The sequence below is a fragment of the Physcomitrium patens genome, chromosome 24, assembly GCF_059467195.1.
Source record: "Physcomitrium patens ecotype Gransden chromosome 24, ASM5946719v1, whole genome shotgun sequence".
NCBI lineage: Eukaryota > Viridiplantae > Streptophyta > Bryopsida > Funariales > Funariaceae > Physcomitrium > Physcomitrium patens.
In genome coordinates this window covers 3,488,248-3,511,848 of record NC_143433.1, presented here as the reverse complement: position 1 = coordinate 3,511,848, position 23,601 = coordinate 3,488,248, and the positions used below count along the sequence as shown (strand labels likewise).

The 23,601-nt window shown below is 41.5% G+C and overlaps 3 protein-coding genes across 8 annotated transcripts; 1 reads left to right on the top strand and 2 right to left on the bottom strand.

Annotated features, from left to right (window-relative positions):
- Positions 1 to 223: 223 nt before the first annotated feature.
- LOC112276517 (biotin carboxylase 1, chloroplastic) lies at positions 224 to 5,434 on the bottom strand. Its single transcript, XM_024507907.3, has 15 exons — positions 5,363 to 5,434; positions 4,684 to 5,078; positions 4,021 to 4,162; positions 3,736 to 3,834; positions 3,520 to 3,576; positions 2,914 to 2,985; positions 2,614 to 2,703; positions 2,415 to 2,474; positions 1,905 to 2,183; positions 1,676 to 1,757; positions 1,292 to 1,398; positions 1,109 to 1,184; positions 921 to 967; positions 637 to 699; positions 224 to 487 (listed from the first exon to the last, which is right to left on the bottom strand). The coding sequence occupies exons 1-15, from the start codon at positions 5,393 to 5,395 to the stop codon at positions 428 to 430; spliced, it is 1,662 nt and encodes a 553-aa protein (XP_024363675.1). The 5' UTR covers positions 5,396 to 5,434; the 3' UTR covers positions 224 to 427.
- A 1,633-nt stretch (positions 5,435 to 7,067) lies between these two features.
- LOC112276518 (uncharacterized) lies at positions 7,068 to 12,283 on the bottom strand. Of its 5 annotated transcripts, none has more exons than XM_024507909.3 (12): positions 12,071 to 12,269; positions 11,756 to 11,863; positions 11,026 to 11,232; positions 10,648 to 10,760; positions 10,198 to 10,316; positions 9,776 to 9,875; positions 9,513 to 9,595; positions 9,136 to 9,199; positions 8,764 to 8,878; positions 8,295 to 8,452; positions 7,894 to 8,021; positions 7,068 to 7,770 (listed from the first exon to the last, which is right to left on the bottom strand). In XM_024507909.3, exons 3-12 carry the CDS (start codon positions 11,228 to 11,230, stop codon positions 7,737 to 7,739), a joined length of 1,119 nt encoding a protein of 372 aa, XP_024363677.1. In that variant the 5' UTR covers positions 11,231 to 11,232; positions 11,756 to 11,863; positions 12,071 to 12,269; the 3' UTR covers positions 7,068 to 7,736. The 5 variants fall into 5 exon arrangements, 2 of the variants coding, with proteins under 2 accessions (XP_024363677.1, XP_024363676.1); XR_016500484.1 differs by having other exon boundaries at positions 7,090 to 7,401; positions 7,547 to 7,770; positions 11,756 to 12,280; XM_024507908.3 differs by having other exon boundaries at positions 11,756 to 12,283.
- A 2,828-nt stretch (positions 12,284 to 15,111) lies between these two features.
- On the top strand, positions 15,112 to 21,684 carry LOC112276370 (uncharacterized). Of its 2 annotated transcripts, XR_002967982.3 has the most exons (17): positions 15,149 to 15,514; positions 15,855 to 16,446; positions 16,568 to 16,634; positions 16,850 to 16,912; positions 17,068 to 17,131; positions 17,360 to 17,489; positions 17,734 to 17,817; positions 17,905 to 17,994; positions 18,250 to 18,277; positions 18,392 to 18,611; positions 18,744 to 18,990; positions 19,274 to 19,517; positions 19,783 to 19,859; positions 20,146 to 20,258; positions 20,410 to 20,497; positions 20,700 to 21,015; positions 21,545 to 21,684. XR_002967982.3 is itself a non-coding variant. In XM_024507621.3 (16 exons), the coding sequence occupies exons 2-16, from the start codon at positions 16,075 to 16,077 to the stop codon at positions 20,946 to 20,948; spliced, it is 2,136 nt and encodes a 711-aa protein (XP_024363389.1). In that variant the 5' UTR covers positions 15,112 to 15,514; positions 15,855 to 16,074; the 3' UTR covers positions 20,949 to 21,382. The 2 variants fall into 2 exon arrangements, 1 of the variants encoding a protein (XP_024363389.1); XM_024507621.3 differs by lacking the exon at positions 21,545 to 21,684 and having other exon boundaries at positions 15,112 to 15,514; positions 20,700 to 21,382.
- The last annotated feature ends 1,917 nt before the right edge of the window (positions 21,685 to 23,601 follow it).

Sequence of the window (23,601 nt, the reverse complement as noted above, 5' to 3'; positions counted from 1 at the left end):
CAAGCTGCAAAAAATGCACAAACAAGTGGATGAGCAAGGCTTTGGAACAACTTTGATTAAAATTCCTTAGCACATAAATACTACGTCGATTTGGTCAAAATCTCCATTCAATGTTAGACGTACCCACTAATATGTACTAGCAATCTGTCTAAACCACGATAGAAAAGAGTTCATGCCATAAAATCTCAGCTGGGAGTGCGAAAACCACTGTGAACTAAGGATATGTTGCAAAATACGCGTTAATAATGCTTACTGGTACTAATTGCAGTTTCAAATTGATGGGCTGAGTTTCAAAATTATCTAATGTAACAAGACTGATCCAATACCAAACCTCATAACTCTAATTTTCTGATTTAACACTTCCAAGACAATTCAGTCCACCAAGTTGCTACAAACTGGTATTTTGCATAAGCACCATGAAAGTTGCTTACGCAGCAGCTTTCACAGTTTCCTTGACTGGTGTTGAAGACTGTGGGAACGTTGGTGGCTGGACAACACAAACAAGTGGATCAGCACCACAGATGATAGCGAATCGAAGGTAGAACACATTGCAATTCTATGAAATTTCAGACTAATTGATTTCTAACGTCATTAAGAAATCCAGACCCTGCAAAACAATGTTCAAAGTTCACTTACAGCTTGGAGCTCTTCTTCATGCTTGGGGATAAAAGCTGTGTCTACTTTGCCATCCTTGAAGTCCTGAAATAAAATTGGACTATTAGTTCCAAAGCGAAGGACAAGCACTGATGGGGTATGAGCAGAGAGTCCACCGCAAATAACCCTAGGCTTATCAATCTACAAGAGGAACTATATATGTTCTAAAATATGCTTTCCAAATACTAACTCAATACATGGAATGCGAAGGACTTGAAAATGATGGAATCGCATCGCAAAGAAAGAAACTAAGTTATTGAAAGAACCTGGATGTCTAGAATGAGTTTGTGGTAATCAAGAGTTGTCGGTATGCCTGGGACAATTCCACGAATATCCAGATTAGTTTCCGAGCAATATTCATTACTGAGACATCGCTGAAAATGAGATTTAGATGACGAGACTTGAAGACTCCAACCACAAGTACTGATTACGAATGGATGCGGCTGCCATTCACCTGTAATAATGGTGTCATTCAGAGCTCGCTTCATCCTTTCAATAGCCCTCTCTCTTGTTGGGGCCCATACAATCAGCTGCATAGACAGAGTGACTTTTTCAGTATAACAGCATCAAGTACATTATAAAAAACTGGATCCAAAAATCAAATATTAAATATTAAAAACGGGAGAACGAAACTGACCTTTCCCAGCAAAGAGTCATAACTGGGAGGCACTACGTAGTCTGTGTAGATGTGACTGTCCATCCTCACGAATGGGCCACCGGGAGGCAAATAGCCTGTAATACGGCCTGCACATGAAAAAGAGGACCTGTCAGTTGATGCAATTGCTAATAAACGGCAAACAAAAGTAGCAGCAGAACATGAGGAAAAAACCTATTGTCCATTCTTGTTATGATTCTTGCTAAAATGTCAATATATGCTCCCAGCGGTTCCAGCCCAACAACGATGAAAATTAATCAATCTTCTGTTTCTCTGTCATTCTTATTATACGAAATCTCGTTCATTTTACATGTATTGTGACAGATGCGTTAAGCGTCTGTATAGTTAGTAAATAACTGCTCTGACCTGGTCCAGGACGGAAGCCTTGGAAGGCATCCTCTGCGTTGATGCGGCACTCAATTGAATGTCCCCTTAGTACAATTTCGTCCTGCAACGCCAGGCAGCAATGAAATCAATTTAGCTGACGAAGACGGCGTCGGGAATTTCACACTCGTAATATGAATCTGACATCATATACTTCTGCAAAAAACCAAGAAAAGATCCTCCGAACCTCCAACTCCAGTCAAGACACTACCTGAGTAAACCTTAGCTTTTCTCCCAATGCTGCACGAATCTGCTCCTCAATCAGATCGACGGAATAAATCATTTCTGTCACAGGGTGTTCCACTTGAATACGTGTGTTCATCTCCATGAAGTAGAAGTTGCCACCCTCGTCAAGTAAAAACTCCACTGTACCAACTCCAATGTATCCAATAGAGGCAGCAGCAGCCACAGCAGCATCACCCATTGCCTTTCGCAACTCCGGAGTTAGAGCGGGGGAAGGGGCTTCTTCCAAAAGCTTCTGGTTTCTTCTCTGTTGTCAAAGGAAAAACGACAAATTCATTTGCAAGTTCAGCAATTATTCACTGGTATGAAGAGCGTATGGAACAAATTCAAACTATGCTGAACTAGCATTGGTTGGTGGTATTTCTCTACAGAGCTTGCCACCAACAACAACTAAGGGACTTGGAAATCTCTGTACATCTCATAAACGATTTTTAATTCAAACAAGATTTCCATCTACCTGTAGCACCCATCAAGTTACCTGAATACTGCAATCACGCTCGCCAAAATGCACGACATTTCCATATTTATCAGCCAAGACCTGCAATTCAAATAAGGAACGATGTTTTCAATTTAGGAAACCTGAGTCTAATGCTTTCAGTGTCCTTATAAATGTACGTTGCTGTCCAGGGAATCTAGAATATCAGAACATAGGTTGCAGATCAACAAATCAGTCATACCTGAAATTCAATATGCCTGGGATTCTGGATGTATCTCTCAAGATAAACACCATCATTACCAAAAGCAGCGCCTGCCTCACTCCTAGCTTGCTGCACATAAAAGAAGACCATGTACTTGAGTGATCTCATTATCTTTCTGCACGAACCTCAATTTTCTTATCCTTAAAGATAGTAACAGCCAGGGAGGGAATGTCTGATTCTTGTGAGCTCAGTCAATAATGATCATAAGGTAAGTCCAAAACTTAGAAAAATGAGTATCATAAGTTTCTACCAGATTATAAAAAGGTAAACAATACATACCTGTAAAAGTTTCACAAACTCTCCAGGCTCATTTGCCAGTCTCATTCCACGACCGCCACCTCCAGCCGTGGCCTAGTTCACAACAAGAGGAAGAGAGAAGTTAGCTAGAAGGGAATAAAAGAGGAAAGTGTAGCACTTGGAATTAGTAAACTGATGATCCAGGTATCAAGGGACCTGCCCAGCTGATAAAATCCCATGCGATTTTCGTGAACCTAAAGCACTCCAAACTTGAAGGTACAGCAATCAAGAGGTCTAAAAATTAATAAATAAAGATAAATCAAAATACTTCTCCTTAGACTTTCAAATACGAATAACATGAACTTAAGATTGGGATCATCATCAAGGGCAGGAAACAGCACCCAGGGCTCCTATTAATTTCTCTATTGCTTCATTTAAAATAAGAAGCAAGAGAGACATACATGATTAAAAGCGCGAAATAAAAACAAACTCATATCTAAAAATCTGAGATTCGAGAATAGCGAAAGAGTTCTTTGTGGAAATTCGAACAATCGAACGATCTGGTGTCATGTAAGCGCTAGACCGGTGAGGGTTTGATGTACACATCGAATGAAATGAGAGGAATCCATTTCGATGATTGGAACTTACTTTGATCATAACTGGAAAACCAATCTCGTGGGCTAGTCTCACTGCTTCCTCGGTGCTCTATTGAACCAAAAAACATAGGGTGAGAGTAATGTTTGAATGATAAAAATATTGCTGCGTCTTCATATACTGCCATTTCTTTCCGGTCCTTCATCACTTGAACAGGTAGTTTAAAACCCAATACGAACATCAAAACTCTCCATCAGACAGTCACATCACCTGGACAAGACCTTCGCTGCCTGGCACAGTAGGGACTCCAGCCTTCTTCATAGTCTCTCGCGCTGTTGCCTTGTCTCCCATGACGCGGATGCTGTCCGACTGCAGACCACACAGATTCAATCCAGACTTTAAAAGTCTACAACGACATGCCAGTGCGGCAATGCCTACAAGAAGTAAAGACGCTCGAGGTCGCTATCGACATGGTAGCTGATACATGAATCATTACAGTTGATGAAGCGTGCAAAAACGGGAATTGGGTTCAACGAGTTAGGAAGAGCTGCTCACATTCGGCCCAATGAAGTTGAGACCGTGGTCCTTGCACATATCCACAAAGGTCGCGTTCTCCGCCAAGAAACCGTAGCCAGGGTGCAACATCGTGCACCTGTGGCTGATTGCAGCCGTTATTATGTTCGGAATATTGAGGTACCTATTCAGAACAGGAGAATTAAACTCGTCACGATAACCTCAAAACACAAGAAAGGTAGAAGCTTTCATCAATCGCCATATTCTGTTCACAGCCAGCCGACCGGATCCTTCAACGATATGTACGCTCACAAATAAGAAAGCGATTAACAGGCGAAGTGAAACCAAAAATCAATAATGACACTGCCATTTTCGGCACAGATTGACAGAAGAACAGATAGTAAAAAGCATATATCACGAATCTGGACGCAACTTTGACAGCGAACAACAAACGCGCCTTTTGATGACTTCGATTTGCATAAAACAAAACCCATGCGTACAAATATCCATGCCTATGGAATTGCCCGTGACTTTAGCTTGCGAAATATAACCGCTCTACAAATGCTAGTGCATTGCAATTACTTTAATGACGACTTTCCTTTGCAACCAACAAACACCTTTGAAACTAGGATATCAGGGAGCGATAACTTCGAGGTGGTACTGTGTGGTTGAAAGACATAGAAAAGAAAAGAAAAGTATACTCACGATTGACTGCTAGGAGCTTCGCCAATGCATACGGCTGAATCAGCCAGCTGTACGTGCAAGGCTTGCCTATCAATCGTGGAATGCACGGCCACGCAAGGAATGCCCATCTCATGCGCAGTGCGAATGATGCGCACGGCAATCTCGCCCCTGTTCGCAACCAAAATCTTCTCCCCTTCACAGGTAGCGGACAGAGCACCATTGCGCGCTCTCGAATTACCCTTCTTCTCCCCAACCAGAACACATTTCTCAACAGCACGCTTCAGAGAAAGCGACCCCGTCTGAAAGCTACCGCTGCTGCATCGCATCCCCTTTCTAGCACCACCCAGGAGAACCGCAGACCGCTCCTCGCATTGACGCTGCACTCCATTCCCAGACGCGAAAACACCACAAGCACGCTACCACAACCCAACAGACCCACATCAGGACCCTTAAACCCCTCCATAACTATCACTAAAACCTCACCAAACTCCACCTAACCCACCAAAACGCAACCCCCCACACATCAAATACCCCTAACCCAATTCGCACAAACAATATCAACATATCCCCATCTCCTCTACAAACAAACCCACACGAATCATTCGCAACAACAACGCCTGAATGCGCCATTCTCAATACACCACCAAGCTGAAACTGCAAAGACGGCGAAGCAAAGAATACGAAGAAGAAGAACACTAACCGTAGAGCATGTGAGCTGCTGGAGAGTCTCCATGGCGACGGAGAGGGAGGAAGCAGAGACACGATTGCGGGGACAGTGAAGAGTGAGGATGCAAGGCAGCTAATCCGACGAGGTAATGGGGGGTGGAGAGAGAGATTCAACGGAGACGGAGACAGGGCCGAGGTTGGCGATACCAACGAGGCCGAGCTCTCTAAGCGATCGGAATTGGGGCATCATGCCCGCACCCCGCCCGTTCGATTCGAAACCCTGGAAAGTCCGTCTGAGCGGTCCGGGTATCGTTGGTTATGGGATACAGTCCTCAATTTGCGTCCATTTGGATGAAGAGTAGATGAATGAGGGTCACGGTAGGTCGTTGTTTTTCGCTTTGTGGATGATTTAAGGTTCTTGCCTGGTTTTGCTTTGTGACGTTGTGGCACATTATTGACACTGAAACTTATTTTCAGAAAATAAAATAAAATAAAATAAAATAAAAGAAGAAGAAGAAGAAGAAGAAGAAGAAAGAAAGAAAGAAAGAAGAGGATAAGAGAATGTAAATTAGACCCAAGTTTTTACTAAATTGAACCACCCATGATGATGAAAAAAAAAAACAATAAATAAATGAATGAATGAATTCTAGATTCATTTTTCCACTACTGGATCCTAAATCAATGATAACCAACCACATTATTACCATATTCTTCATCATGGGTAGGTTGATTTAGTGAAAACCTGAGTCTATTTAACATTTCCCAAAAAAATAACATGGCCTTAATCATGTATGTAGATCATTGTAACTAGATATATGTATTTTTTATCTTGGAAATGGAGGTTGAGGTGATTTTTGCCAATTTGCTGAAGACCATGTAGTTTACACAATGACTATTTAAATATATGTATATTATTTATATGTGTGTTGATAGTCACCTTTAATTATTTTATCATTTAGAATAATTCATTTGCTTCATTTTTCAGTCATGAGTTATGTAACGTTTTCTTTTTTTTTAAATTACTTGAATTATGTTGCTATTGTTTAGGTAGGTTCAATATTTTTCATCCACTTTTGTTTTTTGTTTTATGTTATTTTAATCTTCAATGTATGCTCATCATTTTACCTGTTTTAGGTTTAGATTTCAGGGCAGCCCTTAAAATCATGTATGAGTTCAATCGACCAACACAACTCACCTCACAAACACAACAATTATCATACACCCATCTAATGACATACGAAAAAATTTATTATTTTATGTTGCAGTTTAGAGTCAGCATTAGGACCAAACCGCACCGTGAAATTTATACTACGAACAATTGATGACAGTAAACTATTTTTCCACATAGACTGCTCGTTGTATTCCTGTACAATTTTACAACTCATTAGTTTTTAACATCACTTACATAATAAAACAGATTCTTCGTTTCTTCTATATCATTCATCCATAGATTTAAAAGGATGCAAAGGATGATAATAAATAAAATAAAATGAGAGATCACCCAGTTTCCTGCAGACTTGATTTGCGAGTCTAATATTTATAGCTTTTGTTTACTATCTAAACCACGTCACCCTTATTGACCCAACCTTGCATTATAGATTATATTCCAACTAAGCTTACTGAAAATCTAGAAAAGCTTAAACATCAGTTTGAGACTGCAGATGAAAACAGCACAAGTTTCTGTTAGTTCAAACACAGAATCAAAACTTCCAATCCACACCACTCACCAAGCAGTCAGGTTTGAAGGCAAGCGAGAGCATATTACAGCACATTTCTCAGCAGTCTGGTTCATTCGTCTGTCGCCTCAATGCCTATATAATACAAAAGGTTATGTAACGAGAACTACCCAAGTGACGAACGTAAAATGTTTATCACAACAGGCATTTCTCAGTTATGCAAGAGCATAATTCCAAACTGAAGTCTACTGGAAAATCTGAGCAATGAGATCGCACTTCGAGCCCTAGAATTGCTACCCAAAAGAATCACTTGACAGCTGCTGAAACACTTCGACTGTCACAGGTTGTAGTACACCAAGCAAACTGGTACTGGATTCCGTATCAAGGCCCGTGTTTTCTGCAACGTTTCTCCCTGTGCAGTGAGTGAAAAGAGTCGAAAAATGCTGAACTTCTCCTCTGTCGATGCTCTGCCAATGCTAGCAAAAACATGAATTGTGATGCTTACACCAGAAGTCTTGAGAGTTGTGACAAAGATGGAATACCTTAGAATGCATACGCACAGCCAGACTTTGAGAATCACTCGCGGTGAATACCCAAGCCGTATTTCAAAAGAAATGATATGACTTGTTGAAGGTATTCAACTGTTTTCTTCTTAATGCACAGTTGCCAACCTAACTCCGCAGCCAGATATTGCATTGAAGTTCGTATGCATAGAACATGATTTTCGCCACTTTAATCGACTTCCCCAAAAAGAGCACCTTCTTCTCTGAAGAGATTACGTAAAGGTCAAAATTGTAAACTCACTAGAATTTGTCGAATCTACTGTCTCATCATACTTCCACTTGAGAGAAAAAAACAAATTTTGCAATTGTTGAGGGGCTAGGCATACCTCTCAAAAAACGCTGCATTCGACTCCATGGAATGAAGGCTTTTCTCTCCATTTACATGAGGTGAACACTCCCTCAAAAGGTCTCCATAATTATATCCCCCATTTATAACTGACATCCAACAGTCGATCTGCACAAAGAGCCCACCAAACATGATTCTCAGTGACATGACGTGTCTTGTGCCTAGCAATGCAAGCCACTCCAAAGACAGACATCGTTCGGTTTACTGTTTAATCTGCATTACTACGACAATGAATTAATGATTACTCTTTTTCACGAAATCCAAGGACTTAAGGAGGAATGTCCATGCTTTTGAGAACTCATTCGGCATTTTGAGTAGATGGAATGTGACATATAGGGTAGCAGGAAATTGTTGTGCAGAGGTAATCCTCATTACACACACCTGAAGCTTAATGAGTGACGAACATTCCAGACGTAGGCCATGGCAAGTGGTAATGTGGAATGCTGACCACCTAGTATCGCCTTGGTGATGCAAATGGTTTGGAATGATGCCAACCTCCACAATTTCACTCCTCATAATTGTGCCTTGTGGCCTTAAATCTAAACCGTTGAGGTATCATTAGATTTCCAGACGATATCGTCCAAATTTAAGCAAATTGAGAATACTGGTTATGATGAAACTTAATTAAGAAAAGCGAAATCATACTTTAGTGGATGTCGAGACCTTCACTAAATTTATCAGTAAATAAAAAACATGCACGAACATTTAAGCCCTGCTAACGCATAATGACATGATTAGAGCCATCGCTTTTGCCGACATATGCGAATATGTTCTCTAGAAACACATCGGAAAAAAAATTAAGATGAAAAACATGTCAACAAAAGCTGGATAAAGGAATCGGATTTCCCACCTGTTGCCCGCAGAAAGAAACATATAGATGATCCTCGAATCACAACAAAGCGCAGCAACCAGTCATCAACATCTGTGTCATCCACAGGGGGTTCCCCTGACAAAGCTGTCCATCTCTGCAAAAGGACACAATGCTTATTTATTAAAATAATAAAATTACCGGACTAAAAAAATCCAATTCACTGCTCATGACATCTCCGGAAATCCGATAGGTAGACAGCCAGTGTTCAATTTCCAATGACACCAAATACATTCTACACCAGTTCCTTTTCCAACGAATCTCAACCCATTTAGTTTCATCGGAAATTGGCTTCAAAACGTACTCAACAAATAAATTACTTGATATTCAGGGGCTTGTAACATGTAAGCTTACCGTCCGTGTGTGCAGGTAGCAAGAAAGCTGAGAGGTCCGTAGCACTTCGTCAACATGATCCAATCTGCCATCAAGATCTTGAGTTAAATACTGACAAAATTGTCCTGAATCAAACTCCACATCTCGCATATGAATATTCGGTCCAAATTTCCAACCCAATAGCATAGCTGTTCAATTAATAAAACTACAGGGATTATCCCCTACTTGAAACAGTCATCTGAAGTTCACATCACAAAACAGAAAAAATCTCATATCCTTCATCCTTCATAAAACGGAAATAACACAACAAAGTTATAACATCTTCTACACAATCGCATCGAACAATTCATCGATTAACAATTCTCTTTCTTATAACAACCACTCAATTATCAACATACTGAGCGAGATGTAGATTCTCCCGCTCCTCAGCGCCCACAATTTCTCCACGCAAATGTTGCACTTCTCTTCCTAGAGCCTCTTCCTGTAATCAACACAAATAACGAGAATATTTGAGATTTTGTTTCTTTACTGCAGTTCTCTCAGCAAGAACGAGAGCAAGCTCAACACCACTAAGTACCTCATAGCCAACAGCCCAACTAGTACCACACTTGTTACAACGGATAACATTAACGAAGACCACAGGTTGTTCAGGATAATGAACCTGGTCGTCTTTTCCCCACTGGAGTCTTGGCAACTTCCATTGTTTTAGAGGAGAAACTGATGTGTCATGATACTCTTTGAGATTTACACTTTTGTCAGATCTGATTCCATGAACCGCAAGTTTTAATGAGCAAGAATTCAGAACCATCACCATGTAGCACTATCTACTTAGCACAGGGTTGAAGCTGGAACGATGGGACCCATTTTCTCTAAACAAAACTAGCAATAAAAACGTGCAGATCCCTCAAGTCGAAACAAGCGCACGGAAGCTCACAGAACCACAAGGCACAACAAAACAAAGAGATCAATCACCGAAAAGGAACCAGCAAATCATGTAAATGCATATACCCAGCTTTTCTGTACGAGCCAAAATTCAAAATTCAAAATTCAAAAAAAAAATCAAGAGAAAAATACTGATGGTACCTTGCACTTTGCGGTGTGTCGGGAGGTGTAGCGCAGCTTTCAGTACTTCTGACCTTAACACGACTTGGCCAAGAAACCAACGGACGTTCACCTTGGGTCATTAGCCACCGTCTGGCCACCTGCGACACAAGTTCTGCTTCACGTCACAACCAAGGAATAACTTGAACTGCTAACTTGATACACATTGCCTGAAAAAATCTCCTCAAACTTTATGTCCAGATCCAAAAGTGTTTCAAAAATCGCCATGACAACTCATAACCAGTGGAATCGAAAGAATTGGCCAATTAAAACAGAACTCGAATGTAAACTTCTCGAGAAGAACCGCAGACAGGAACAACCTCTCGAAATGGTTTCACAATACACGGAAGTTAGAAAACTGAAAATCAGTTCTGAAAACACTAGAGTTGTTCTCCCTCATCAAAGTTTGACTAAGATTTGAAAAAAACACACCTTCAATAAAAGCCACTCTTGATCAGTCATGCTAGCACATGCTTGATGACTTCGTTGCAAGGTTAGTAAGGTCAAACCATCCACCCCTTCACTTATGAATTTGCTAGAAATATCTGCTTGGATACCACGAATCGATTAGAAACTCGACCCAAACGGAATGCATTTAGTAATAATCCTAAGATAGATAAAAACACATAAAAATTGACAGTACGGAACTCATGCGTACCGTTCATAAACAGTTATTGAATGCGCACTACGATTTCGACTCGTAGCACCTTTTTGTCTAATCCGAATCAAATCACATACTCCCGGACAAACATGAAATGAGTTGTTTATATGATGGAGATTATATGATGTTTGTATGATAAGACAAGCTACCTTTCAATCGATCGGGCTCTGCTGGCACACTGTGTAGGAGCCAATTATTCACTTGCTCAACCGACCACTGAAGCACGACAGTAGTCTGGTCAGGAAGTAATGGAGGCGAATGCGACCGCGTTTTCTCAGATTCCCACGAATCCTCTTGTGACTTGCCCTGTTCTTCCACACAAGGAGTCTGCAAGGGGTCTATAACGCCAGACATTCCTGCAAGAAACCAATCCCATTAAGCAGGAGAGGGCTTGTGGAAACCTCAAGCTAACGTAAAGACCCGTGTACATGCTTGCTACATGCGTGGAGTACAGTGATCAAAATGCGAATATGGATGTCTAAAAGTACTCAAAAGAGTCGTCAACTCAACAATAAAGATTTACAACCGATGCCGATGAGTCAGCAAAGATTTAAAGCTACTGGCGACAGTTACAGTTTGGTTCCCCCCCCATGCTATGGCTTTCCAAACACTCAACCTAAAGGACCACAATTCGGCTAATCCGACAACCATAGATAACAGGTTCCGACATCCTACTTGCTAACATAGAAAATCCCCGGCAAGCAAGACGGAACACAGATTCCGCGTTAAAACCTGCTCTCGGCATCAAATCTAGCTTAAAAGCGCTGCAATGAAAGCGGGAAAAAGCTCCTAAACAAAAAGAAATGAACGCCAACAGAAATAGGGGGTCCGGGAATGAAAGCGGCTAATTCTACCGCTCCGAGTGATGAAGCCGTGTACCTGAGACAGGAAGAAGAACGATCGCTCGCGCTTAAGCGTCCTCGGAGCTTTCTTGCCCTGTCTCTCTCGACTTCCCCGCCACTGTCTCTCCCACTCGCCCTCTGGGCTCTGAGCCTCAGACTCACTAGTCGTCAGTTTACTACCAGCCAACCCTCCGCGTGTATGCATACGAGAATACTAATACAACTACGAACGAAGTGTGGTGAAAAAACTTCAACACGGTCCGATACGTCACCATGCAAGGCAAGCTCCAGTGCAAAAAACAGTGCGAACCAGCAGTCAACGTAAAACAAGCCAAGCGAACGTCAAAATTACCCTTTCAAACGTAAAACTTGGAACAAAGACACCCTCAAAAACTCAGAGAACTCTCATTTTTGGAAAAGAAAGAAAGCTTAATCTCCCCGTCAAACTTCTCTCTGTTTCCTTGGCCGACGACATGGTGTAGAACCTTGGAAACCTTGCACATGGCAGCTATGAAGAAACCACGATGCTTAGAACACTGCACACGGGTGTGAAGAATATCAATGCAGAGAAAACCCCCCCATAACCCCCACTTGATCACATTAGGATATCACCCACAATCGGATCTGAATCTAATTTTAGAATAACCAGTTGGAAGCAGCAACGTGGCTTGCATTTTGTTCTGCATCCTCCTTGGAAGTTGCTCTCTGCCCAGAAACATGACAAACCAATGCGTTCATAATCCATCGCAGAATTCTATGAAATTACTGTTTGACTGTGGTGCTTACCTCCACTAGCGAAGGTCAAAACAGGGGGGCTAAACGAAGTTGCCAATGGGATTACGAATACCCATCTCCCTATTTCAGCGCCAAACTTAGAGGCTGGGACCATAGCTTCGAAGCACTCAACTTGGTTGCTGAAGCTGAAAGCTTTAATTACTCCGGCATAATTATCATGCTTGAAGCGATTTGTATCAAGTAGGTAATTTGTCCTTCGGCACGGCAGTCAAGTATATCAGTTTCTTTTGAACTTTTTTCCTCCATCTCTTTTTTCCCCTTCTCCGTAGGTATGTAGGTAACAACGGAAGGTCGAAACAGACCCTCAGCAGGGTAGTTCTCACCGACCAGTTGATAAGAGCGTGATCCATGGAGTCAGGAGAAGACAAAAGGACCGTCAACCAAGTGCCTGCAACCCAATGGTCAGGTCACCATAAGACTGGTTCCCTTGTCATGGTCCTCGACGACGTGGGTTTACCCGTTGCGCAGCCAAAACTACTGAAGTGGCCCCTGAAAGAACCAAAACGGAACCCTTTTAAAGAAGTGGCAGCGGCAAATGGGGCAGCGCGACAACGGATCACAATGCGGGAGATTCCTTCAGTCGCCACAGTATTTGTCGAGTCATTTAACAGAGTGGAGGATATGCTTTTCTTGGGTGTTTACCGCAAGAATCTCGGCATGAAAAAAACGAAACCCGTCGCTCTGCCAGTTTTACTTCTTCATCCGAGACTCTGCGGTACGCGGTGTTGCCCTGGGGATGGAGCGTTCCTCCAACTCCCAGGTCACTGCCTGTTGGTAGAAAGCATACGGTCTCGATGAACGGTTCATGAATCTCGGATAATCAATTGCAAACCCCAACCCAGACACGCAATTCTCACACGCATTGCCAAAACGGAATTCGGATTTGCGCGACGAGGCTTATGCTGCTGTGCTCCGATCCAGAATATGAAAGAGGCTCCAGTCCCACGCTCAGTCTCATGCTCAGTTCCGTGGTTGTTATCATGCGCATTCTCGCATGCAGTCCCAGGCTCGGTCTCACGCGCAGTCTCGTGCGCAGTTCTGTCTTTCATCATTCCACATGGAGAGTTTTCACGGCCTAGGCAGTTTTGAAACCTGGAATCGTACTGGAATCGAGCGTGGTGCCACGTAGCGAGAGGACGTCGACATTAGGACACACAAGTGCAGTCAATGTGACAATGCCACCTCATGTGTGAACAGAACCGGCTAGAACCACGTCAGCCAGCATGGGCTTCCGAGTTTTTAAATAATACACGAGGCTGGAGATTTGAGGTGGTACACTCTGCTTGGCGTGGGCTACGAGCCCAGTGTTGATATCCGTAACCTTTTACTGATATCCGGGACTATTGTTGATATCTGGACGACTTGTTAGTGGCTCATTTGCTCACTGCACGCGTCTCCAGGTCCTCAAACTTCAAAAATTAAGTTTTTGAAAGTGACATATTTTAAAGCATTAAAATTAGTTGATGTCATTTGAAACACATGTTTGTATATGTGTATATGTATATATATATATATATATAGAGAGAGAGAGAGAGAGAGTTATACATGTACACAAACTACGTCTAAATTTTTAGAATTTTATTTATTTATGTTAAGTTACTTTTGTTTGTGTTTCATCTTAATGTGGAACATTGAAAAAAATGCAAATAACAAGGTGAATGATATTGATTGTTTTCAAAATACAAAAAGCTCTGAGATTTGTAAAAACTACCCTACAGGGAAGAAAATTATAATATTTGCAAGTTGCAAATGCTAGGTTACCTTTCCATCACCATCATCTATCCATCATGGTTTTTGGGATTGTTGGTAAGAACCTGCTTGAAATGCCATGTTACTAATCAAAAGTTTGAGACAAAAGAATCCAAATTCAAAACATGTGTAAGTTGCAATTAGACATACTTAGTCAATAAAATAAATTTTCTTATTTTTAAAATTTTTTTCTGTGCACATGAAAAAACTATCATTGTTATTTTAATGACACATGTTGGAATAAATCATATATGCCTTGTGGATTGATGGATGTGAGGAAAAATAGAAAAAAAATGAGTGGGACCAACAGGCACCACTAAGCAGATTAATCAGTTATGAAGCTGTGATAGAAAATTACCACCCCCTAACAATTAGCAAATATATACAATAGTGCTTCAATTATTGGCCTTCAACAGCAGTGTTTTAAAACTGGATACCCCTTAGTTAACAAATCTTTAAGCAAAGTAGTAGGTATATCCCAATTGTGTCAAAAAATTAAGAAATAAAACGAAAATGGAGAATGATGTTTGATAAAGTAAAATACGCATTTTTCACAGAACAATAGATGTAGCATCATAACCCTTATTATCGTACATGGAATACATACAAACATACGTGTATTCTATATAATACACACAGTAGGTTTGACTGGTCCAGCTCCCGCTATTCTCGCGAGTTCGGTTGTGCTATGAAGTTCCCCTAACCCGTTTCCCATTACAGCCAAGCGTTCCCCAAATTTCCCGCAAGATTTGAGTGAGCGCGCGCAAACTGATGGGACCGTCCCGCCACACTCCCGCCATCCCCTCCTCCTTTCGTCTTCGTGTTCGGCCATGGCAGTTACACCATAGCCACCCGTTCTCTCGATTTTTGCTTCAGCAAATTTTTCTGTGTGCGCTGCGGTTTGCTTACAACTGAAATCGTCGTCTCAGTGCGAGATCTGTTATAACTTTTGAATTACGTCGAGTCCACTTCAGATGTGCTCGTGTAGTGGTGTGTGAAGTAGTTGAGACCGTTTGTTCTTTGGGATCCGTTTGTTTTCGTGTGCGCGGACTCCGGAGGCTTGTGGGGAGGATGGAAGACGGGGAGAGTGGCTTTTGCATGACGTTGCAGCGCAGCAACAGGTCCTGTTCTGGTAGATAGGGCAGCCAGATTTGCAGTTGGTACGCCGGTGACCTTTCGGAGAAGGTTTAAGGTTGCTTTGAAACGGTCGCATTGCAGTGTATTCTTCACCTGCGCCTGTTAATACTGTCAGGTATGGTCAGTTACTTGATTGACGCGTTTTGAAGTTGACTTGTGCATACTTTGATAGGCCTCGAGTGTGTATCACTGTGGATCTTGGGTTCACGGGGTAACTCGCGATTCTGTAATCTCTATGAAAATTTTGTTTTATTCCAGCGAGCGTTATTACATTGCTTTTTCGAGACAAGTTCGAATTGAACCTCCAATACATACTGCTAGTCCTTGCCAACCTCAGTGCTGTTACCAGGGAATTGTATCTCAACGTGTATCTCGAGTTTTTCGTGAATTTCCTTCCTACCTTGCGTGAAGCTTGCAATTCATTAATTCAACCATTGTTTATTGGCGTATGCCAGGACAGCAGTAGGCACATGTAATTCGAGTCCATCTCGATCGTTCCCTGGAGTTTTGCAAGCTCGCTAATCGTGCAATGGATGATGGTAGCATGCCGAGTTGAGGTTCCTGAATACTACTGGAACCGCAGCGGTAGCTCCCTGAGTGTCTCTTAGGAGCGATTTATATAATTCTGTCTGAAAAGATGAAAAAATTCTCGTTGATAATTATACTTCTAAACATATGGCAGCCTTCAACCTAATGGAATCAAGTCAAAGGGCACTCCATATTGCAATTTTGGTTCTGAATAATGGAACAGCTTGTAATGTCGAAGAACTCCAGCAACAATGCTGTTTGTTTCCAGTCTGTGCACGTGAGATACAAGATCTCTGTGCACTGAAAGGTTCACCTCTGCAAGTTTTAGAGGATAACAGGATTGGTCTTACAGCCGATTTTTTAATTGGGCTTCGGTCACGACTCGAGACTTATGGTGGGGTATGTACTGGGACACTACGCTCTAATAGAGCAACCTTTCTGGTTCCAGCCGTGCCTAGCGTCTCCTTGGTCTCTCCCCCTGCTAAGGGTGGTGTTGCACAGGACTTGGACATTAAAGAGGTACATTTCTCAGCCTGCATCATTATTTTTTAACATGCTTTTTCACATTCCCTAATATCTTTTCTTACGTTTAATAGTGAATTTGGTGAAGCATGTTGTAATTTCAGTCAAACGCTTGCAGAAACCGGCTTTGCCGAAACGGATTCCTGAGTTTCAAGACTATGTTGTGCTGGGAGAGGAGGGGTCAGGTGTGCCTTGTCTCACGTTGTACATCATTGCGTTCCTACACTGATAACATGCTGGATTTAATTTTTATTTCACAAACCTCTTGGTGATTGTCATACTTATGTTGCAAGCCAGGAGCTGTTGCATTGCATGTTGTGAATTCACATCTTTTCTTTTTCAATCGAATCTCTCGTGATAGTGATCGTGGCACCTGTGTTATCCATATTCCGGAGTTCAGGGGGATATGGCACGGTATTTAAAGTAAAGCGCAAGGGAGATAACCAACTTTTTGCAATTAAATGTAACCTTTCTATTTGTACCATGATTTTTAGCATTATTGCCTCTACAGTTGTTACTTTTTGAGTCGACAGCTTGATATGTTTCAGTATGTCCCTTCCATGGATTGTGAGATCGACTTGTTTCTATTTCGTTGTCTGAATGGGACCATTCCTGTAGGTCCCTTGGAAAAGACTACTCCTGAATGTGTTAACCATGAAATCAAGATGCTACAAAAACTAGGGTAAGTTTCGTGTCGCTCTGTTCTGAATCTTTTGTCGCTTATGTTTTAGGAGTATGATTTACCTTGACTCAATTCACGTGAAATTTTTCTGCCATCCCAAATCTATCAATTTGCACAACGTAACCGGCAGATGATACCTTCTCGAAGCCTTCAAAATGATTCCTCTTGAAAGATGTTGACGTAATGTATTCACAAGAACATATTATTTTGCGTATGCTTTTAAACCAGAGGGCATGAATACATTACACGATGCGAAGAAGTGGTATGGGAAGTCCCTACCCAGGATAATGAGGAGGGCTTGAAGGAGAATCTGCGCCCCAATCTAGTGTTACAGTATGTTGAGCATGACAAACCTGAGGTAACAATCTCAGATTCTAGTTTCTTGTGGATTTAAGAGGGTTCTCCTGATTAAGGAGAAATGCCTGCTTCTGATCCTGTCTGGCTACTCTGTAGCGTTGTGATCTGGAATTTGTGTACCCCTGATCTATTTATGTCCTCCCGTCACTGGCATCATGAGGCAGGTGTTGAATGTCTTGCTCACGAAAAGTTTGCGCTGGTGTGATAGATCAACCTACATTCGCATGATTATTGATTCTGTTCAGGTCTTAAGGAAAGAAATAACGGTTCAAGAACTGCAACTATATGGCTATTGCTTGTTTAAAGCCCTCGCATACCTGCACAAGCAGGTGGAACTCGTGCCCTTATTTCCGTTTTTCTGTAGTTACAGCACCCTCAGAGTTTCAGTCTGACCGAACTCATGTTTCTTTCATCAGGGGATAGTTCACCGTGACGTAAAACCGGGAAATTTTCTATTTTCTCGAACTAGAGGCACTGGATACCTTGTTGACTTCAACCTTGCATTGGTGAGATGAATACTCAGGCTCCGTTTCCTTTCTTTAATGGGTTGACTGTCATCCTTGTTAAGTCACTAATATCGACAGCGCAACTTTTATGATACCCAATTTGACATGACTGAAATAAGAAGTAAATACATAAATAAATAAATAAAATTTTGAGTCTGTCGTTCGTGATGTTTCATCTATACTTGACGTTTTATCCAGACTCCAAGCGTCTCTTCAACATTTATATCTACTTATCGTTTGTTCTTGTGGTCACAGATGACGTCAACACCAACATTAGCTTCAGGTTGATCCTGGTTTTTTGTTAAAACTTTGTTCATCTTATGAGCACGATATATTGTCCATTCCTTTCAAACATATTCGAATAAGTTTTGAACATCTGAGCACCTATTTGTTGCAGGTAAATCGAAGAGAGTAATATCCAAGCCTTTAAAAGATTTAAGTAAAGAAGAGACTAACAAAGAATTACGGATAACGTCTTCCAAGAATGTGCTTGGTAAGCGTGTACGCAAGGAGATAGAGTTAACCCCTTCTAAGCGCCATCAAATTTCGAATGGGCGTAATAATCAAGCTGGACAATCTTGCAACAGCAAAAGTCCTCGAGCTGATGCTCTGTCCAGGTATGGGTTGCCTTCTCATAGTTCTGGAGCATCGCTGAAATTTTAGAATAAGATATTTTTTCTAGATTCACTTCAAGTGCCTTGTAAGTAGCTATCATTGAGTTTTCCTGCTCTTCTTTTTGTTCAATTCAGGCATCCTGACAAGGGGGCCGTTTCACCTGTTCAATCGGAACAGCCATCTGTAGCCGGACAAAATAATAGCATCCGGACAGTTACAAATTTAAACCCAAGGGTCAATGGTGTGTCCACTTCAACGCTTGGAGAAGAGTACTCCAGAAAATCCGCTGCAGTGAACTCTAGCTCCAAAGCTCCCACAGTGTGCGATCCCGTTGTCCTAACTCAAAGATCACGCCATAGTCGACGCTCCTCGAAAATCGTTGTGAGTCGAGAATCCATCATACTTGAATGAACTCAATTGATTTAAAGTCAGGACATAGCGTTGTTGTTTTAAGTTTCGGTGACAGCTAAAAGCTATATTGAATTTTAACTGTACAAGGGGATCCAGTCAGAGCTGGAAGCAGTCCTGTTTAGGTGTTGTCCGAAAGTTATTTGATATGCTGTAACGGAGTGAATATCATCTTGGCACAACTTTATGTGGTCCGAAGTGGCTGGGCACATTCTCGTGTCATCAGATCTAACGTATTTGAAGTTGCCACTCTCAGACTTCCTTAAAAGAGCCGGATGATGGACATCCTCCTCAGTCAGCTCTGGGTGATCTTGCATGGATGCCTCCAACTGTTGGAGTGCTTCGATTTGCACAGTATCTCAAGAATCGTAACCAACCACAATCGTCTGCACCTACTACTGTCCCCCCTGCATCCCAACGTAAGCGCGTTGCTGCAATACAAGATAAGAAGAACACGATTGCCCGAGCACCTGTATCTCCGCCTCGACCCAGCACGAAAGGTACAGTTCCCTGCTCATAATTCTCTACTACAAGCTGGAGTATTTGTAGATTCTGGCTCCGTGAAGTCCTGTTGGGTTTTCTTAGCTAAGAATGTCCGGCTCTGACATGCATGACATTATGAGTTACATATAATGTAATTACCAGTTTTTCAGTTGAAACCCGAGATGTTTGATTCTGTGGGCTGACCATGTCATTAACAAAGTTCTATGCGAATATTCAATCACGTCTTAATGTAATTATGTTTCGCGTAAATCTAACGTTCAGGTGTTGGAGTTCGTCGACATGTACCTGTAGCAAAGGATGGACCATGTGCTGGAACGAAGGGTTACCGTGCACCTGAGGTAACCCCTTATACATTTTGATTTATCTTTTGATCTAACATCTTCAATTTCTTTCACAAGTTGTCAGTGATTTCAACTCAATTATCCTCTATTTGTTGATCGTTCTTGTAGTTATCTTACATACCATAGCATTCTATCCTTCTCATTAGTCTGAAAGCTTTAGTACTTCAGCTCATGGTGTATCACCTCAGCTTTTCGGTTAAAATCCTTCAATTTCTCTTAGAAATCTCATCAGCATTACGAAATTGGCATGTTCTGATAATCATTCTACCTCCGAGGGTTCCAGGTATTGCTGAAGTCCAACATGCAAACTACGAAATTAGATATTTGGTCTGCAGGCGTGAGTTTGTTGCAACTAATTGCAGGCAAAGCTCCCTTCCCGTCAAACAGCAGCGAACAGTACGATCTACCTCACAATATTCCTCAATTTGCTGCTATTTATCTGTCTGTAAGGACATAGTTGCCATGATTTAGGTGATCAATAAGTGTTACAATAATCGAAACAAGCCCTGTATCCAACTCAGGTGGTTGTTTGATAACGATTTTGCAGAGCTTTGAGGGATATTGCTAAACTTCGGGGTGTGGATGACTTGCTAAAGCTGGCAGGAGGTCACGACTGTCTCCACAAACTTCCCCCAGTATGCCCACATCTTCAGTTCCTCTCTGTTTTAGGAATGCAGTATACAATTGCTGTTGGTATAACTGATCAACATCATGCCTAGGAAGCTATGAAAATAACGTGGAGATCCGTCAGGACAATTTGAGGCAACTAAGAGAAGAGCATGAAGCTAATTTTTTCTCTCGTACTTGAAGCTTATTGTACTTTGTGGTACATGGCAGGGTTTTGAGACACTGAATTACAAATCCACGACAGTAATGGACTGGTGTAGTGCTCATGCAAGAAGACCTGAGATGCGGGACACATTACCACCTGACTTATGCGACTTGCTGGAAAAATGCTTGCGGGTCGATCCAAAAGTCCGAATAGAAGCCTCCGAGGCATTGAGCCATGAGTTTTTTAATTCGGTTGAAGAGAGACTGGCGGCGCGTGATCCTTGTGCCCCTCCCCCTGTCAGAACAATCAGTTAAATATGTTCCTGAAGTTCTCACCGCTTCAATCATGTAACATGTTCCGGGAGCATGTTTATTGGTGTAGGTGAGTTTATCTGCCTCTTGCTTTAGCACTTGCATGTAGGGAGGCTCAAACCTTCATAAAAGTGAAGTGCAATTGGAGAGCAGATGAGACTATATTTTTCGAGTCGGCTAGCAGAGTGTGTACCTTCGACGCACCTCCGAGAATTTATCCATCATTGTTTTTTAGTTAGACATGCCACGAGAGCACCGACCCTAAAATAGGAAGTGCTCTCTTGTACAGTGTAACGCTACACTGTCGACGAGCTTTAGTATCACAAAACACGAACTATGCATACTGAATGTAAATTATCCTACAAATGTCATCAAGACATTTTACTGGAACAAGCTTCTTTTGTGAATAAACTTTGCGGTCTTAGGACACTCCCCTATGTTGGATTTGTGGTGACAATCTACAGGTATTCAAGGTTGGATGAATACAAATTGCATGAGGTTTTTTTTTTTTTTTTTTTTTTTTTTTTCCCTTTTCACTTACATGATTAATTTCTTGACCTCTAAACTCAGTGGAAATGGGTCCGAGTGCTTGACCTCAGGACTTCAAACACGCTGCGAAGGATTTTGTATGAAGGTATTGTCTTTGTTGGGTTTAAAAATGAGGTGTACACGCAATTGACTCTCAATCCAAGAGAACGCCTCTCAACCGAAGCCATTCAAACGAGCTGTCGGAGGGATATTCTTGCTGTTTTACTAGGTTTGCTCTTTTGCAATACAAACCTCACTGACGAATATGTTATTAGATGTAAGATGCAGCACTTTTTTTTATTTTTTTATTTTTTATTTTTATTTTTTTATTTGTTGTTGTTTGTTTGCTGTATTTGCTTGGAGGGAGATCCCATATTAGGGAACCGTTTAAAACAATTTACTGCGTATAAACGTTTTAAACGTGTATTTATCCAGAAGGTCATTTTAAACGGGTATTTAAAACGTTCTAAACCATTTCAGGGATCAGTGACGTCTCCGAACAAGGAGAGATCTCAAACATCCTCATTTTGCTCTACCAAATTCCACGACATCTTCCACCGCTATAGTTTCTATAATTTTGGCTTCAATTCGCTCAACAAGTCCTTCGTCCATGACCTCTTCAAACTCACCCAAAACCTGAAGTATACGTGGTTCTGAATAATCCATCACCAATACGTCTTAGCGAGCCGTTTGTGAAATGAAGTTCGTCGATAATTTTCCATTTGACGATTCAGTTGACGGGAATTGAAATCGACTGCAGTTTGTTTCTCTACAACAGGACCACCCATACGAATGCGTTGCTTGGAACGGACCTTGTTTCCATTTACAATTCCATTTGAAAATAAACACAATCTACAGCTAACTGAATAACAGGCTGATAGAGTACAACTAATGTCGGTGATGTCTTACACACCACCAAATCCAGAGCCTGATCTCAATTTATCTAAACCATAAATAGGGAGTTAAACTCTCATCTATCTTCTAACTCAGTTTCTAGGGCTTCCAGTGAAATAGGGCTCTTGAGCGGCATACACTCTCTTAAGTAACCGTCAAGGTGTTCGGAAAGTGCATTCTGATCGATGTTCCCGTTGTGATAGGACTTGCAAACAAAATATACAAATGTTTGAATCAAAATGCCGATCAGATGCACAAACGTGCACAGCAACAAGAGGAACAATCTGAAGAAGAACCTTCCGAAGTAGTTGTGAACTTGAAGAGGCGTTCTTCTCCTGCAGCTTCAGGTAAATAAAGTATTTCACGAGCTTTGAAGCCAGAAAAGGACATAAATTTGCTCCTTGAATCCAGATTTGGACTCAGGTGCACATCTTTCATGGCAGCCAGATGGTCAGAATAATTCTTATTGATGAAACGCTAGCAATACAACGTGAACTTGCACAGCATATTTTCATACAGACCCGAGTCTACTTGACTCAAAATTTTGATGGCGTTGCGACCCAATTGCATCACATCAGTGTTGCAGTGTTGCCAACTGATAATTGATGAAGGGTCAGGTTTCGACGCACATCGTCAAACATTGGATCCATAGTGTACAATAATGCATGCACTGGATGAGTATTGCGTTCGAAGCGATACACCAGCTTACAGTCACATACTCCCTCTATAAACCACATTAGCGGCATAATTAGGGCTAGATGGGACTGGACAATTCACTTGATGACAGCCAAGGCGTGCTATTGAGAGATTAAGGAGGTCTAAGGGTTTCTATGCCAGAGTTGACCTAGGCCTGAGTCTTGACCTGATTCGCCCAGTCTACTCAAAACTAAATATATTCATTGGGGGATTCAAACATGAAGCTTTTGCAAAACCAAATAACTAGGATTCAGCACTTGATACTTTGAGGATCACTTGAAATATCAAATCCAAAATATTATTGCTTAAACTTTATTATCTATTGTTATTTTGTGAAGTATCACTTGATATTTTGGTGTGGGATGGAGTCAAAGAGAGAAGAGAATTAAGACAAATCTTAAATAACGTAAGTAACCTCCCATTTTTTCTAAGTACATCCTATCAATCTTAAAAAAAATCCTAAATTCCAAATCAAACTCTAATCAATTCCAAATAAATCCTAACCAATTTTTAATAAAATTTAATCAAATCCTAATCA

Bases quoted from the DNA above. Each gene is read 5' to 3' on its own strand.
- LOC112276517 (XM_024507907.3), bottom strand. From the start codon at position 5,395: ATGGAGACTCTCCAGCAGCTCACATGCTCTACG. The intron at 4,163-4,683 runs GTGAGTATACTT...TGTTCTGAATAG, and splicing joins GAAGCTCCTAGCAGTCAATC to GTACCTCAATATTCCGAACA. The intron at 2,184-2,414 runs GTAACTTGATGG...CTTTGACAACAG, and splicing joins AGCGTGATTGCAGTATTCAG to AGAAGAAACCAGAAGCTTTT.
- LOC112276518 (XM_024507908.3), bottom strand. From the start codon at position 11,230: ATGTCTGGCGTTATAGACCCCTTGCAGACTCCTTGTGTGGAAGAACAG. The intron at 10,317-10,647 runs GTGTGTTTTTTT...CTTGTGTCGCAG, and splicing joins AAGAGTGGCTTTTATTGAAG to GTGGCCAGACGGTGGCTAAT. The intron at 7,771-7,893 runs GTATGCCTAGCC...TAATCTCTTCAG, and splicing joins AATGCAGCGTTTTTTGAGAG to AGAAGAAGGTGCTCTTTTTG.
- LOC112276370 (XM_024507621.3), top strand. From the start codon at position 16,075: ATGGCAGCCTTCAACCTAATGGAATCAAGTCAAAGGGCACTCCATATT. The intron at 16,447-16,567 runs GTACATTTCTCA...AAACGCTTGCAG, and splicing joins AGGACTTGGACATTAAAGAG to AAACCGGCTTTGCCGAAACG. The intron at 18,278-18,391 runs GTTGATCCTGGT...TATTTGTTGCAG, and splicing joins AACACCAACATTAGCTTCAG to GTAAATCGAAGAGAGTAATA.